This window comes from Bidens hawaiensis, unplaced genomic scaffold (genome assembly GCF_021521415.1).
Source record: "Bidens hawaiensis isolate Kalapana, Puna unplaced genomic scaffold, B.hawaiensis_p1.1 tig00028538_1, whole genome shotgun sequence".
Taxonomy (NCBI): Eukaryota; Viridiplantae; Streptophyta; class Magnoliopsida; order Asterales; family Asteraceae; genus Bidens; species Bidens hawaiensis.
The window spans coordinates 46,584-65,199 of record NW_027494674.1 but is presented as its reverse complement, the minus strand read 5'-3'; the positions used below and the strand labels follow the sequence as shown (position 1 = coordinate 65,199).

At 35.4% G+C, this 18,616-nt stretch overlaps 1 protein-coding gene across 1 annotated transcript; it reads left to right on the top strand.

Annotated features, from left to right (window-relative positions):
- Positions 1-12,140: 12,140 nt before the first annotated feature.
- LOC143577363 (glyoxylase I 4-like) lies at positions 12,141-15,221 on the top strand. Its single transcript, XM_077061213.1, has 4 exons — positions 12,141-12,235; positions 12,318-12,545; positions 14,682-14,757; positions 14,994-15,221. The coding sequence occupies exons 1-4, from the start codon at positions 12,155-12,157 to the stop codon at positions 15,023-15,025; spliced, it is 417 nt and encodes a 138-aa protein (XP_076917328.1). The 5' UTR covers positions 12,141-12,154; the 3' UTR covers positions 15,026-15,221.
- The last annotated feature ends 3,395 nt before the right edge of the window (positions 15,222-18,616 follow it).

Below are 18,616 nucleotides of genomic sequence, written 5' to 3'. Positions count from 1 at the left end.
ACGAAAGGGTCATCCGGCAATTTTGGCGCAGATTGTTGAGAAACCCGCGGAGGAGAAACGAGTTGAGGACATACCGGTTGTGCGAGACTTTCCGGAAATTTTCCCGGAGGATTTGCCCGGACTCCCTCCTATTCGTCAAGTCGAATTCCAAATCGAGTTGACACCCGGTGCAGCACCCATAGCACGAGCCCCGTATCGACTCGCACCGGCGGAACTTCAGGAGTTGTCCACTCAGTTGCAAGATTTGTTGGATAAAGGTTTTATCCGACCTAGCTCATCGCCATGGGGAGCCCCTGTCTTGTTTGTCCGAAAGAAAGACGGGACTTTCCGAATGTGCATCGACTACCGGGAGTTGAACAAGGTGACGGTCAAGAACCGTTATCCTTTACCCCGAATTGATGATTTGTTTGACCAGCTTCAGGGATCGAGTTACTACTCGAAGATCGATCTACGATCCGGTTACCACCAGCTGAGAGTGCGCGAAGAAGATATTTCAAAGACGGCTTTCAGAACACGGTATGGTCACTACGAGTTTTCAGTTATGCCTTTTGGCCTAACCAACGCACCAGCCGTATTTATGGATCTCATGAATCGAGTATGCAAGGCGTACCTCGACAAGTTTGTGATTGTTTTCATTGATGATATTCTCGTCTACTCCAAGAACGAGACTGACCACGAAGAGCACTTAAGGATAATTCTGGAACTACTGAAGAAGGAACAACTGTATGCTAAACTCTCGAAATATGAATTTTGGCTTCGCGAGGTTCACTTTTTAGGACATGTGATCAACGAAAATGGTATCCATGTCGATCCCGGTAAGGTAGAGGCCATCAAAAAAACTGGGAAGCACCTAAGACTCCGACTGAGGTGCGACAATTCCTAGGACTGGCCGGCTACTACCGGCGTTTCATCGAGGGATTTTCAAAGATTGCTCAACCCCTCACCGCTTTGACTCACAAGGGCACTAAGTACAACTGGGGTGACGCACAAGAATCCGCCTTTCAACTGTTGAAAACCAAGCTTTGTAGCGCCCCTATTTTAGCCCTCCCCGAGGGAACGGAAAATTTTGAGGTACACTGTGACGCATCTATACAAGGTCTCGGTTGTGTGCTGATGCAACTCGAGAAGGTTATAGCCTACGCCTCTAGACAACTACGGGTTCACGAGAAGAACTACACGACCCATGATTTGGAACTCGGAGCTGTGGTGTTTGCTCTTAAGATATGGAGGCATTACTTGTACGGTACCAAGTTTACCATTTACACCGACCACAAGAGTCTCCAACATATCTACGATCAGAAGGAGCTGAACATGCGACAGCGTCGTTGGGTCGAGCTGCTTAAAGATTATGATTGTGCCATCAAGTACCACCCTGGCAAGGCCAATGTGGTGGCCGACGCCCTCAGCAGAAAAGAAACGGATAAACCCAGACGGGTGAGAGCATTGCAACTCACGATTCATGCCAGCTTACCCGATCAGATTCGCGATGCGCAACTGGAAGCTTTGAAAGGTGATAATTTTCCATCGGAACTCATGCGGGGCATGAGCAAGCAACTTGAAACCAGATCGGACGGGGTCCGATATTTTGAGAACCGGATTTGGGTTCCACGATACGGAGAGTTGAGAACTCTAGTGATGGACGAAGCTCACAAGTCCCGATATTCTATCCACCCTGGCTCAGATAAAATGTATCATGATTTAAAGGCACTTTACCCGTGGCCGAACATGAAAGCCGACATTTCCACCTACGTGAGCAAATGTTTGACTTGTGCCAGAGTCAAGATAGAATACCAGAAACCATCTGGCCTTCTGCAACAACCGGAACTCCCAATGTGGAAATGGGAACACATCACTATGGACTTTATTACGGGTTTGCCTAAGACACCGACGGGATGCGATACCATCTGGGTGATCGTTGACCGGTTGACTAAATCGGCACACTTCCTAGCGATTAAAGAAACAGACAAAATGGAAAGACTGACTCGAGTATACATGAAGGAAGTGGTGTCTAGACACTGAGTGCCTGTCTCGATCATTTCCGATCGAGATTCTCGTTTCACTTCGCACTTTTGGAAGTCGCTGCAAAGCGCACTGGGCACCCGTCTCGATATGAGTACAGCATACCATCCTCAGACGGATGGGCAAAGTGAACGGACTATTCAGACCCTGGAGGATATGTTGCGTGCATGCGTCTTAGATTTCGGAAAAAGTTGGGAACCCCACTTACCCTTGGTAGAGTTTTCGTATAATAACAGCTACCACGCAAGTATTAAGGCAGCGCCGTTTGAAGCGCTGTACGGACGGAAGTGTCGATCACCACTCTGCTGGGCAGAGGTGGGTGATAGCCAAATCACTGGTCCGGAACTGGTACTCGAAACCTCGGAAAAGATTGTTCAAATCCGAAATCGCATGGCAGCAGCACGAGATCGCCAAAAGAGTTACGCCGACAAGCGCCGAAAACCTCTCGAATTTCAAGTGAACGATCGGGTGTTACTCAAAGTCTCACCTTGGAAAGGTGTGGTTCGCTTTGGTAAGCGAAACAAACTCAACCCACGATATGTTGGTCCGTACCGGATAACTGAGCGCATTGGTCCGGTGGCGTACCGACTGGACCTACCAACAGAACTCAGTGGCATACACGATGTATTCCACGTATCAAATTTGAAGAAATGCCTATCTGATGAAACCCAAGTAGTCCCGTTGGAGGAACTACAAGTTGATGAACAGTTACGGTTCATTGAGGAACCAGTCGAGGTTTTGGATTGGGAAACCAAAACGCTCAAACGCAGCAAAATTCCAATCGTTAAGGTTCGTTGGAACTCGAGACGTGGACCGGAGTTCACATGGGAACGCGAGGATCACATGATGAAAAAGTATCCTTACCTTTTTGAAGGGCTAACCAAACACCGAAAACCGCGAAACCCGGCAAACTGTCAAACATCACCGGAAGTATGAATTAAATTTCGGGACGAAATTTCTTCCTACTAGGGGATGATATGACAAACTGAAAATTTTTCTTACTTTTTCAGACACTCATCACGACTTGACTCAAATTTTCGGGACGAAAATTCTTTAACATGGGAATGATGTGACAATCGTCAATTTCAGGTTAACCCCGTTAACTCAACTCCGTCAATTCAAACTTTAAGATCGTTGAATCTATAACGCACACTTCATTACATTTAAACTAGGGTTTAAATGACGCTTAACACTTACTACATGTGTAGTCTTTCGGGATTTGCACCGAAACGCAAACGAGTTGACGCGAACGATTGATAAATAAACGACAAACGTCAAAACACTAATTATGTGATTATTATGTGTTAGATATATGTGTGCTACTTGATTGTTATGTGGAATGTTAAACAAGAAACAAGAACCAACTAGTTTAGGCTAGAGATGTAACACTTGAAAGATTAGGGGCTAGAGTGTAACTTGTATTATTATAAATATAACCTATTCACAAAACCCTAACCCATTCACCCCCACCCGATCGCCTCTCTCTCTCTCTCCTTGTTCTTCACGGCTGCCGTCCACCAAGATCACACATACACACATCAAATCAAGAGATTAATCCAAGAACTAGGTGCTAGGAAGGTATACTTGATCACCTCTTACCTCTTTGTTGTTTAATGGGTTGTGTGTAAACCCTAATCGGCCGATCATGTGCATGTAGGTGATTAATATGCTTGTTGTTAGTTGGATTATGGATTGATAACTAGATTGATGTTGTTGCATGATTCATTGTTGTCTTTGATTTGAATTAGAACACAAACCCTAATATTGTATGTATGGTGTGATTGATATGCATGGATAGTAGTTATAGTGTCTAGAGGGTTATATGGATGCATGATAGTTCATAGATTGTTATTATGTTGAGTTTTGATGTGAACAGATTCTGGACAGAATGTATATACGATGTTTAACTGACTGTAACGAAGTGTAAACGTGAAAATTGATTGAGATTGTGGGTACTGCAGTAAACTAGGTTGAGTCTAGTTTCTATAAAGTATAAATTCGTAATTTTTGGATAAGTGGAAGTATACTTTTATGATTTTACAAAAACGTGATGCAAAGCTGAGCTGTTAGACCTGCTGTTAGGTTATGTTGTAAATGTTATATCTCATGAACTACGAGACCAATTGGGTTGGTTCCACTTCTAGAAGTTGACTCATTGAGTTAGGAACCAAACCCAAGTGGTCTTGCATTTATTGGATTTTTCGTTTAACGGGAATTGCAAATAACATTCTGTTGCACATGAATCTGACTGATATGAGTTTGCTGTAATGTTTTGGTCATTATAAGAAAAATATGTGGAATAAAAATAAGATAAAATATGTTCTGGAAACCTAAGATATGTATGCTTCTGTGGTGATTTTTGGTGAATTAATTGAGACGTTATGATCGGTGAACTAGTGCAATCTTTCAAGTAGAAATTCTGTCATAACGAAACTAGCTGCTGAGTTGTGTAGGAATGCATGAAATATGATAGTTTTTGTATAATTGTTGTATTTTGACCAAAATACTCTTGCGGGGAATAGTTGTTAGTTGATTGCCATGAATTGACCAAATTGCCCTTATGGGGAATAATGGTTAGTTAATCTTTGTTTGTTGACCAAAATGCCCTTACGGGAATAATTGCTAGTAAAGTATGTTATTAGTACGTGACACGAAAGTAATTGCTCACTCATGTATCGTATCACAATTGTACTTGTTTAAGTCACACACAATTCACAAACGAAACACGAAATCTGTTACGTGCATAGGTATTATGTGCCGAGTCTAGAGACTCGTTAAACGTACCGATACTTAGAAAATCTCTTTGTTATTTAGAACGCTAGAAAGTTTCTACGACGCACATCACTTGGTGATCTAGATCGGGATATTCTTCGCAAACAGTGAGTTTCACTTACCCCGCTCTTTGAACTGTTTTCAAACGTTTTTCACTTGGGGGAGATAACATACTCCGATAAACATATTTTCTGAGATAAACGCATATTTAAGATTTTGTTATAAATTATATATCACTTGTAAAGGGCTAAGCGGCAAACGTAACATTTGAAGTCCCACACATCGGACCGGTTAATATTTGGAATAGCGAGTCACTGTTGAGTAGTACTACTGGGTTTGACAAACCCCACCCGACGTTAAGCTCAACTGGAGGTTGAGTGGGTGTAATTTTGGCTAACACTTACCATGGTCTGGATTGACCTGGTGACGGGCACTTGATAAACAGTCAGCTTCGGTCGCGAACCACTTAGCGATACTTGTTGTATAGATTAGCTACCTATCGATATATAATTTGACATAACACTATCTGGTAATGCAAAACACTTAAACGTTGTGTAACGTGGTTACACAACACTTAAACGTCGTAACGGGGTTACGCAACACTTAAACGTCGTAACGTGGTTACGCAAAACACTGAATCGTCGTAACGAGGTTACGCAAAACGCTAAACGATTTATCTTATTTAACTTGTGAACTCACCAACCTTGTCTTGACACTTTTAGTATGTTATTCTCAGGTAGCCGAGGCGGGCGCGCGGTTTAGGAGCATGCATTAAATGAAAACACTTTTATTTTGCAAACATACTTTTAACAGTTATCTTTGGTTTTAAGTCGTCCTGCGTGACGCAGCTTTTGAATTAAGGTTTTTACGCTTCCGCACTTATTTGCATTTAAACGTTTTTATGGTTTGATTATAACTGATGATTCCGATCCTGCCAGTTCACACCCTCTGACGGTAAAACTCCGTTAGTGGATTTTGAGGGTGTGACATATGTAAACTCACCTCGACGATTAAGCAAGAGAAAATAGGTGAGAAAGCGGTAAACGAAGCTCCTCGGGAATGATACCGACGAGAAGTCGTAAGTGACAATAATTACGGAAAATGAATACAAATTGAATAAGAATCTAAAGTCTAAACTACATAGAGATTCGGGATTAGATGATCGAGTGTATATCTAGTGATAATAAAATATTACATAGCTTTCTTTAATACTTTATTACGTTGAGTTATTAGTTTAATTAATACTTAAATAAATATTCAAATATTGGATAGATTATATAAAAAGATTTGTTTTTAAATGATTATTTTAAACTAAAAATACGTTTTATATTTATATTTATATTTTCATTTATTAATAAAGGTTTCTCTTAAATCAATTCTTGTGAGTAATAGATAATAAATAATAAGTAATAATATTTATATAAATAAGATCTTTTATAAAATACTGTCATTGATAAAACTTAAATACATAGTTTATATTAAAACCCTTTAACAATTTTTAATACTAAAGTACACAGACACATATATATATACATATATATATAGCTTAATCAAGATTCGGAAACGTGATTAATTAGAATGTCAGTTTTACTAGAATAACTTTTATTTTATATTCAATATTAACTATATTTAATTATGAAACCCTTTAGATTCAACAAACAATCAAAAAAAACTAAAAATAAATAAATAAAAACGATCTGCCATGGCCGGGACTCGAACCCGCGCCATGGCCGCTGAAGTGAAACTCCAATATATGCTGAACCAACTGAGCTACACAGACGGATGGTTAACAAACGAAATCATTTATTAAATACATCAGCGGATCCTATAAGCTTGATTAAACAAAACCCTAAGAATATAATTGATCAATCCCGTCATTGATAATCAAATCAGTGATGGGGCTTTTGATCTATACTATATCGCGATCAGATTGATGTAAACAATTACCTCGTTAACGATCTGCAATAGGTAAAATAATGATGAAACAGGCCGGTAATGGGGTATGACGAACAGAGTATCCAGTGGCTGCTAAAGTCCAACTAAAGTTGGGGGAAACGTAGGTGATGGCTAAGGGATTGTAATTGTGTGTTTAATTGGAATATCTGCATCGTTTATATAGAATTAGGATTTAGGGTTTTGAACGGTTTAATAAAAATGGAAAACAGATCATAGATTGATATATTTACTTGTATATGACGTTGGTTTAGGCCGAGATTGATGTATGTAAATGATTTCCAAAATCAAACCCATCAATTAAGCGAGAATTGAGGTCCAAGTTAGTGGAAATTGAATTTGGGTACAAGAAAACCCACATGAACAAGGATATGGGTAAACGGATAATCCAGCTTGGAAGTGGGTTGTATCATGAAATTACAATATGGTCCAAAGGTTGAATAATAATTGCAATTGGGTCCTTGGTCTTTGAGGTTGGATGCAAAATGGATCAATTGTTAGTTTGGGGTATATATTGCACATGAATTATAGTTTTAATCAAATAAAATAAATAAATAAATAAGTAAAATGATAAACAACAATGAACTTTATTGACAAAATACCCGAACCCAAACCAGGGTCGGGTAATGATTACAAAGCGAAAGGAAACAGAAAACCCGAAATGTTACTTGATGTTTCCAAAACACCCACCCAATCCACCACGGATTGGTGGTGTGTTTTGAAAAAATGTGTTTTTTTGTCATTTTGTTGTGTTTTTTATTATTTTATTGTTTTTTTGTCTTTTGTCGTCTTTCTTTTTGTTTTTATTTTAATTTTTTCATTTTGTTTGTTTTGTTTTTTTGTTAGTCTGGTGTAACCATTTTTTAATCGATTTTAAAGTTACAACGAAACAACAATTTTAAAATTGAAAACGAACAAAATATTAATGTTTATGTTATAATAAAATATTGTTTTTTAATAAAAAGTAAAAAGAACTATAAATATTAATGATTTAAGTCAATACTGTATGTTTTGAGCCCTACCAAAAAAAATTAATTTTACAATACGGCATGTGGCCTTCAATATGTCGTTAGATTTAACTCTTTTAAGAATTTTTTTAGTTTATGTGAATTTATTCTTTAAACTTGTAACTGTCTAATTTCCAAATTGGTAACCAACTTTAATTGTTTGTTTAATACAATTTTGCTTTTGTTTAACAACAATTATTTTAACGCTTACAATTCCGCTTTACCTTAAATATGTAAGAATTTGAAGCAACTTTCAAATTTGTTAAAGGTCAAATACCATACCATTATATGAAAAATTATATGTATTATGTTAAAAAAATGATTTTAATTAATACAATCATATGATTTGTATAATTAATATATTATGTTAAGGAGTAATTTATTGTTATTTTTAATTTTAATTTAATATTACGAAAAACTAATCCACATTAGGTGAGAAATTGACTATTAATAAACTATGAATATATTTTAAATGAGAGTGATGATTAATTAGTCATATACATTTACTAATGTACTGGCATGTTCATTGAACTAGTATGTATCTAAGAAACAAGTGTAATTGGAAAATTTATTGTTTTTTACTCTATGCGAGCCCCATCGCTTATTTCAGTGATTCCATTCCATCCCTATATTGAATGGTGCAAATCACATAGACGTAATAAATGAAAAATAATAAACTTGTGGATTAACCAAACGAAAGAAAATAGATTACTACAACAAAACTTGAGTTAAATATATTTTACAAGTTAAACTAAACTTACAATGTCAGGCATCTCTTTCTTGTTCCGTCTTTTAACACCACTTCCATGTCCCGGTTTTCATTTGAACATGGTTAGTAGAGATGTAATCAAGACAGACAATTTTATGAGCTACTTTATATTGCATCGTTAAAAGCTCGAAATGAACTCGAGCATGTAAGTGAGCTCGATTTTTTCTCTTTGAGCTCGGGTAAGCTCGCAAGTCTAAATAAGTTTATTATTTATATAAATTTATTTTCATATATTTACATAATATTTATTATTCAATATTAAATAATATAAAAGTAAGTTAACAATATAAATTATATTTATAAACTTTTATTATAAGTATATAAAATTTTTTGTATGTATATCAATATATTAATAAATATTAAACGGTTCAAGACGTCAAGTCCTACTATTTGAACATGAGAAAGAAAAATTACTCATCTAGTATCTTGTTCTGTTTATTTTGTTCTTTTTCAATTTTAATATTGTTGTTTCGTTGTAACTTTAAAACCGAGCAAAAATTGGTTACGCCCGACTAGCAAAGCAAACAGAACTCGTTATGTATTTATTATTATAAATCTCGTTCTGTTTATTTTGTTCGTTTTCAATTTTAAAATTGGTGTTTCGTTGTAACTTTAAAACCGATCAAAAAATGGTTACATCCGACTAACAAAAAAACAAAACAAACAAAATGAAGAAATAAAAATAAAAACAAAAAGAAAAGAAAACAAAGTGACAAAAAAAACACGTTTTTCCAAAGCACACCGCCAATCCGCGGCGGATCGTCCAATCCGTAACAGATTGGTTGAGTGTTTTTAACAAGAGGTGGTGTATCTGGTAGGACCCAAATGTGACATTTGTAAAATTCGGGTCTCGAGTTGTAATAGTTTGGTAAACTTTTATTTTCTTTTTAAATCGACTCAACATTTTTAGAACTTTATTAAATTATTATATAATATTATTATAGACCTCAATCTTAAATAAACCGATGTTTGTCATAATTTAGTGTTGTTAAGAAAAACATAAGAGGTTCAAACGGATTTTCGTAAACTCGTTATAAACTTTGGAAACCTTTAAACTCGTGTTAAACAACGATTGAAACTTGGAGGGCTTGTTTTGAAAATATGCATTACATATACCACCAACACAAAACCTAACCCTAACATAAACATCAAGCCTCATTTCTTTCTCTCTTGTTTCCCGGCCGCCGCCGCCTCCGGCGAGCACCGCTACCTCCGGACACCACCTCCAACACACACACAAACATCCAGCCGCACCCCTCCACCTCCTGCCGTTTTCCGGCGAACCTCCATTTCCGGCGAGAAACCGCCTCCGCACCACCACCTCCCTTCGTCTCTCCCTCTGGTCCAAAATCTGACACCACCGAACCCTCTCTTCCTCTCGCGCACTCTCGGCAGCCCCCATTTCCCCCGCGTTTTTCCGGCGGCCGGATTGATCGCTCAAGCTCTTCGGCTCTCTCTCTCCCTCACCGCCGTTCTCTCTCTATCTCTCTCCCTCACCGCCATTCTCTTTCTATCTATCTATCTCTCCGTCCCTCTCTTTATCCCTCTCCGGCGGTGTCTTCAAATCTCCGGCAATTTCGACTCGTGAACATATAATAGGTACAATTTAATTCGGGTTTTGTTATTATTAATTTTCATGTCGATTGTCGGATTTAAATTGTTAATAAACGGATATATTGTTTGGTTATATACTTTGAAACGAGTTTGATGGGATATAGTGTTTTGAATTTGGTTATGGATTTAATTTAACAATTGTTATTTTGGTTCGGTTGGTTATACACAAGTTGTTGAACTAGAGGTCTCGGGTTCGGGTCTCATCCTAGACCGGTTTTGGTATTATTAGTTTTATATACTTAACAAATTTATTTTCACTAATTAATACTAATATCACTACGTAGAAATTATTATTAGTATTATTAAGTTTAAGTTAGCATTACATTTATTTAGTATTATTATTATATATTATTAGTATTATTATTAGTATTAACATTATTTTTATAAATATTAAAGTTGTTATTATTATTAATAAAAATCATATTATTATTATTTAGTAAAATCATGTTTTTATCAATTATTATTAACAATAATATTATTATAATTATTTTATGAATTCGTTTAGAAATCAACCCGACATCGAGTATGGTATCATTATTTACTATCAATATTATTTACTACTATTATCATTTTTATCAACCATATTATAATTAATACCAAAATTTATATTCTATAACTATTAATATTAGTAAAATAAAAAATAATTATTGTTATTATTATTAACATCATTATCTTATATATCTCTATATATACATAAAACATATTTTGAAAGTCATTATTATCTTTACTATCTTTATCATTAATAACATTATTATAAGCTTTATTATTTATTCATTTTTTTTATAAAACCGAGCTGATTTAAACCCGTCTTGTTTCTTTTAATATTGGTTTAGCTATTTAAAAAGCCCAACAAAATAATATTATTTTATTTTAATTATCAATTTAGCATGAGTCCCTAATCATTAACAAATTAATTGATAATCCGATTAACAACCGAACCTTCTCGTCCAATGTTTCAAATGTAGTTTCAACTAAAGTTCAAGTTCATTAATATATTTTATTATTCGTTTTCCTTTAGCTTTCAAGTCGGATCTATTAGTTTATCGTTCGAGCTTCATTTAATTGTCTATTTATTTCTCGGTTCATCAATCGAGGTGAGTACTTTCATACCACTTTTTTTCCATCTTCCGTTTTGGGGTGATATTTCATACTTATCAAACTAAATGCTTTATTTACTTGAATCTTAGACCCACAAACGTGATTGTATACATTACTTAAATACTTGCTTGATTTGGTGTTCTGTGCTATATGTCTATGTGTTTATCGCTTTCAGTTGGTTGAATCTATAAATCCTAGACTACTTGGCATCCCTTTGTAGCAAGGTGTCGTTAACGTAATGCAATTAACGATATTCTATTAAATCCTATACTACTTGGCAACCCCTTGTAGCTAGGTGGCGCTAACGTAATTCTATTAGCGATTGCCAATTTATCCAAGTTGCTTTTATTTATCGTTTTGTATACAAGTTTTGTGGCTTTTATTACTATATACTTATATGCTCAAACTTATGAATTGCTCACCAACCTTTCTGTTGACAAACTTTATTTTATGAAATGTTACAGGTTGACTTTTGTTGACTCGAGGACTTGACGAAAACGTTACCAAGACTATTAGGATATTAGTAAAACGAACAATATAATTGCTACTTGTATTCAACTTGTTTGTGTGGACGAGATGTCTTGTTTATTGATTTGTTGAAATAAAATGAGTTAAATAAATATTCTCTATAAATAGTGTCTTGTGTATTTGTCCAATCACGTTGCACCCTGGCATATTCCGCCGCCTTTGATCGGGATGACACCAAATCAAACCGTTTATGATTAGGTTTGTGTCAAAACCAAACTGTGACTGATTCGAATGGTTTCAAAACAAAACCAAAAGCACCCTGCTCACTAGTCACTACCCACACAGATGGTCTAAAGGTTCTTTAGCATACGGACACGCGTCCTCCACCATCCAACATAAAGCAACCGAGGTTTTTAAGGTTTGTCACCATATCCTTACTTTTTATTATTTACTAATGGCTGCCGTTGGAGCTTCCTTCAACCATGTCTCCAGAGAATCCACCGACATCAATCGTCTTGCCAACTTTTACCAAGACGTCACTGATCATCCCACACCTCTTACTTACCTTCAATTTCATATTATGTTTTCTTCTGACTTGTCTAATTTGCTGCCTGCAGATATTTGGATTCGAACGAATTGAAAGCCCCAAGTTGGATTTCAAGGTGATTTGGCTTCGCCAATCTCCATCTTTCTGTCTTCACCTAATCGAAAGAGACCCGAACACGAAGCTGCCCGAAGGTCCATGGAGTGCTAACGATGCTGTTGCCGATCCTAAAACCCTTCCTAGAGGCCATCATCTTTGCTTTTCGGTTTCAAATTTTGACTCGTTTGTCGCTGCCATCAAGGTATACTTTTCATTTTGATTCTTGCAAGTCATAAGGGCTTATTCGTAGATACAACATCTTTGCAACTTGTTACCTGTGTTTGGGATCACGGAACTCTATTAATGGTTTCAAAAGTTACTAGGTCGGTCAACTTAGTTGTGAATTATATATTTTCCAATCATCACAAGTTTACTAAGTACATGGATATGTGAGTAATCAAACGGACACATGTTCAAAATTGATGAGTAGCTCTGAGTAATCACTGGGTAATCGTCAAGTAGTTTTGAGTTGACCAACGACTAGATCTGATTAATTGCCAACATCCGAGTACTCTCTTAGTAGCTTTGACTTGACTGCCTAAATCCGAGTCCGAGTAATATAGGCCGAGTTGGAGAATAGCGCCTCAGAAGGATGCCAGGTAGCGATTACTTGCGAGCACTCGGTCGAGTTGACCGAGTTTTGCAACACTGATTTTTGTGTTTTGTTGATTTTCATTACCGAATACATTTGGTTCTGGGTTCATTTGGGTCCCTCCAATTAGTTAGGTTTAGTCAAATTAGTCAACGGTGTGAAACGGGCAAGCATTGTGAAATTTGTTAATTTTAAGAAGGTCCAAATGGGTTAGGACCAGCATGGCCATTGTTTTATCTCCAGTGTTTCCGCCACTACCGAAACAGATGCAACACTCCCACCATCAAGGTCTCAGTCTCCGCCACCTAGACACCACTTCGTTTTGTTCCATCGATGTTACTGCAAGATAAAACTCAAGAACTTGACAACCCAGATCGTGAATGTTGTGTATTGTGCTGGAACTATTTAAATCAAGTGAGGTTATGGGGGATAGCGGACCAAAAGCTATTGAACTTGGGTGGGTCTTTTATTGAAATGGAATGGCCCATTTTTTTATTATTTATCGTAAATGAGTGACGCATTATGCATGGTATTCCCGTCCCCCATTGGAGTTCATGTATGCTTCAATTCCAAGAAATCAGAGTTTGATAAGGTGATTGAGAAATCTAACAGTTTGAAGATCGAGTTTTTTTCGGGTCGGACAGGTAATCCGATTTGGCAGTTGGATCTAGTGTGCTTATCGAGGTTGTGTCAGTTGGTTTAGAACCGATGCGTGGTAGTAATCGGGGGTGCGTGGTGGTTCAAAACAGATTGGGGGTTGTGGTCGGTGATGGGTGCTCCAAGAAATAGGTTCGGTTGCATTTGAATCTTTTAGTTGAATTTGACCTACGATTTGTTTTCATGTCTGATGGTGAACCCAAGGCCCACAAGTTTTTCAAGTTAACGGAATATTCATCAGGCTGATTTTAGTTGCAAATTCAGTCTCAGAAACAATCTTAGGTCTTTTTTTAAGGCGGGCAGTTTTTACCCGAATTATATGATACTTTCTTAAATGACATTCACCCATATTAAACACATGCTGATTTGTCACCAGACCCACCCGACCCGCCCACTTTACCAGTCTTAGTTATACCCTACGAGAAATAATTACATATATAGATTTTTAATCATTAATTTTAAAATTGTTAGAAAATTACTTTCAAAGTCAACTCATCTCAGTTTTCTCGGACTATGGAAGTTAGTCAACATGAAAATCTGCATTATGTATTTTTATAGGTTAGTCTAACTAAAGTTTCATAATCAAGTACATTTGTTTAAATGCAACCACTGGTTGTATATATTTTTTCTCGAGATGTCTTGTTTGTGAAGAGAATATTTCTTGTTTGGTCACACTATAAAGATCACAAGTTATCCGCAAGAACATAATTCCTGTTACTAAGCCAACATCTATAAATTTGTTCTCTCTTGTATGCCCTTTAAACTAGGTTAGACGTAATTATATGTCAATAATGCCTTCCTTTGGGACACATTATATGAGGACGCCTGCATTGTACAACCAACCTCCAGGATATATTCATCAACCAGTAAGCTAAATTATATGTGTTAAAACTTTCCAAAGTACTTTATATGGCCTTTCGGTGTAGGGAATTCTTGCTTGATTTCAGTTTCTAAGTTTATCTACTATGCTTCACTATTTATATGTTGTTGCAATATCATACTACTTATCTAGTGATTTAAATATTAACCTCCAAGTCTTTGATCAAAAACGTGTAGTTTTTATATTACGTTTATGATTGTATATTACAGGCGAAAGGAATTGAGACACATGAGAAGGCTCAACCAAATGGGAAAACCAAGCAAGTGTTTTTCTTTGATCCTGATGGTTAGTTTTACCATCTCTCTCTAAATACTTGATCCTACTTTTTATTATACGTTGCAAAATGGGGGTATTGTCCCCAAATTTTTGTAATCATGTCAAATAAGTTTCATATATCTCCACTTTGAATTTTACATGATTGACCTGCTTGAGATAAAAGGAAACATAGCCCAATAGATTTTCTACACTTGACTTCTCTTTGAAACGTCAATTTGATAAACTTGTTTGACGCCCCTATGCAGGTAATGGATTGGAGGTTTGTAGCTATGAGTAAACAGGAACTGAAGACCATGAATAAATATCAAGTACTAATATATAAGATCAGCTTTATGTTGAATATGTAATGTATTTAGTTATTAGGGAGGGTGTGCTCCTTTTGCAATATCGCCTAAGTTTACTTTAAACTTGTTTTCGTGTCACTTTCCAAACTAACTTGCTTAGTTTTTGGGTAAAAAGTGTCGTTATGCTAAGTTTGAGGGGTAAGATGGAAATTTGGTTCACTAAATCTGGTGAGTTGCAGGTTTTCCGGTGAACATTTGTACCACTATACTTGAAAAACGCATTGGGATAAAACCATGGTTAAGGGAAAAATTGTCCTAACGTGTATAATACTCCCTAAAATATACATTATTTAATCGGCCGGCGTATTCCGATGCGATAGTCTATATGAGACTTTTGCATTCGCCACTTGATGTCTTGATCTTGAAGCACATAATTCCATTTGTCAGGTGATAATGTATTATCTTCATGTATGACTTGTAGTGCCTCAAGTTGCATGACTTTGTTGAATTGCATTGCTTGCATCAATATGACTAATCAAACATTTTTGTATGGGTAAGTAAAATTCAAATTCATCTCTTTCATATATGGAAAGTATCAAAATATTTATTTTTCGCAATAGTCTATCTGAGACTTTTGCATTCGCCACTTGATGTCTTGATCTTGAAGCACATAATTTCATTTGTCAGGTAACAATGTATTATCTTCATGTATGACTTCTAGTGCCTCAAGTTGCATGACTTTGTTGAATTGCATTGCTTGCATAAATACGACTAACCAAACATTTTTGTATGGGTCAGTAAAATTCAAATTCATCTCTTTCATATATGGAAAGTATCAAAATATTTATTTTTCGCTTATTTAAATGTCACCTCGCTGTAAACAAACTATATCAAAATATCTAGTGGTGTATAGCTAGCAAGAAGTATTGTATCAATTGCAATGAACTATTGTACTTATTGGCCAATAATTACTATATAGAATAAAGTAAGAGTAATTTGTTCTATATCAAATTTGTCGTCATTCTCTAACCCTGTTAGAGATTAACTTTACCTGTATTCCAACATTTTCTTGATGTAAAAACATCATTATACAAATGCTCAACCCGCTTTGAGATACAATGCAACAATATGATATAATTGATTTTATATTAAAATATTCAAACACATGAATCAAATCCATCATATTAATCTCTCTTTTCCATGACATAATCACCGAGTTGATTTTGTCATTTCTGACTCGGTTTTTGTGGTTCACGTATAGAACTTGTTAATTTCACATAATACAATTCTTTAGCTTTTAGTTTAAATGCTTTATGCATTATTCAAGAACTTTTACAATCCATCATGGACTTCCTTCCATGTTGACCAATCATGTATACAAATTTAATCTTCAAGAATTTGACATCAATTTATCACATCCTTTTCTATATCATATTCAAATATGTCATCCATATTATATAATTATCATTTTATGTTTTACCATTCTTATATTATTGAATATCGTTATATTCATGTTGATGCATTACAATTACATCCTTAAGATGTTAACTCATGCACTAAACCTCGAATTTGAATATTGCAATCACATCGTTCTCAAGAACTTATTTCGTATGATTTTGGCAATTTAAATTCTTCAAGGGTAAATTTCTTTACTATAATATTTATGATACATATATTATTTTTTGTATTACCAGATTAAATTATATTGCATCTACATTGAAGAATATATCTCCTCTTCTTTATGTCACCAATTATGCATTTACTTGCATTTTTTTTTCTTATTACGCTTTTGTAAAAAAAAAGAAAAAAAAACTATTTTATATTTCATATATTTTACAACATTTAGTTGTATTGACCACTTGTCCAAATCTAACATATTCATGAGAGAATTCAGTTCTGCATTATTTGCATCTTTTCGTTTTGGCCAATAATTTAATATCTCATTTTCAACAGAACTTGGTTCTTGATCCTCACTATTTTTATTCTTTCACTCGCAATATTATATGCAAAATTACCATCAACGTCGATTCTGTTTCGATTCTATATAATGATATAGTTTATTAAAATCTCTTTATATTCGGGTACTTAAGGTTCTCTTAGAACCATCATGTGGTCTCTTAAAGAGAACCTTTTACTATATCTCGACTTGACCATATTTATCACTTGTTCCTTTTTGAGGATTTTATTCATGGAACCGATTGGTCTACCACACTTTAGGCGTGCCATAGACTTTTTACCAATATGTGGTTATCGTTTCCGGACATTAATATTAACCGGAGCATTAACAGTTTGTATATGTAACTTGGTTAGTAACTGTATGCAGGTCAATGAATGCATCCAGTAATTCATACCATAATCTTGATACATGAGTTATTATTAGAAACTTGGTTCATACTTTTTAGCTTGAGGATCAACGCTAATCCCTTCTAACTCATTTAAATTTTTAACTAATCTTTATCTCCCCCTCATGCTAGGAATTCTAATTCATTCATATGAAAAACAATTTATGTAATTATATACCGTATTCATACCCAACATGTATTCTCTACCTCATTTGAGGTCTCATCTTTATGTGTTATGGTGGAACAATTGCAACATATATCACACAACAAAGACATATATGGTAAATACTCGGTATGTCAATATGGAATAATGATGTGCTTGCTATCTTATTAGCTTAGCCACAAATCACACAAACGTAAGTTACAAACTTGATAGCCATTTAGACGATGCATCGTTTTAAAACACTGAATGGTATCACGCCGAGATATTCATACCCTATAATCATTTTCAGAATATTTAAGGACTCATACCCTACATTAGTTGATATATTAATAATTTTCATTGAGAGCAAAAATTGCATGCTTAATCATCATGAAGAATCTTATTGTTCTTTCATGCATTTCACTTCATCAATGTCTCGAGATGGTCTTAATCGTTTATGCCAATTTGTCAAATACTCATGATCCATAAACTTCTGGTTTATGATTCACTCTTGTTTTTTTTAATACACGACATGATATTCAAGAGTATAGATTATTATAAATTTAAAATTCATGCTACCACTTTTACCACAACTTGTGGTCATGTTGATCTCATAATTAGGAGCATCGTTACAATCTCGGTCGATCTTGTAAGGCCCCGCTACCGGTGCCTCACCTTGGACGTTGGATTTACTCATAAACACAATTCTAAATATGAGAGTTAATTAAAACTTTACTCGGAATAAATAAAACTTCAACATTCATTACAAAACATTCAAAACTTGTCTTTAAATTAAAACATTCATCTTGTCTTTCAAAATCAAAACATTAAATATAAAACATAATGCGTCTTCAGATGCCAAACTCTTATTCTTCTGCCATGTGTTACCACTCAAGCCAGCTGTCTCATCCTACTCACCTGCATGCATACTAAAAGTCAGTTACGTTGAGTGAGTTCTAGTTAATCAAGTGACATACATTACTTTCATATACTTATACATTATTTCCTTTATACCTTCTTTACATACCATATATCTATTCATACTTTAAATACTTATACATTTTAAAGAGCATCACGCCCTACTGCCTCAAGTATTATTA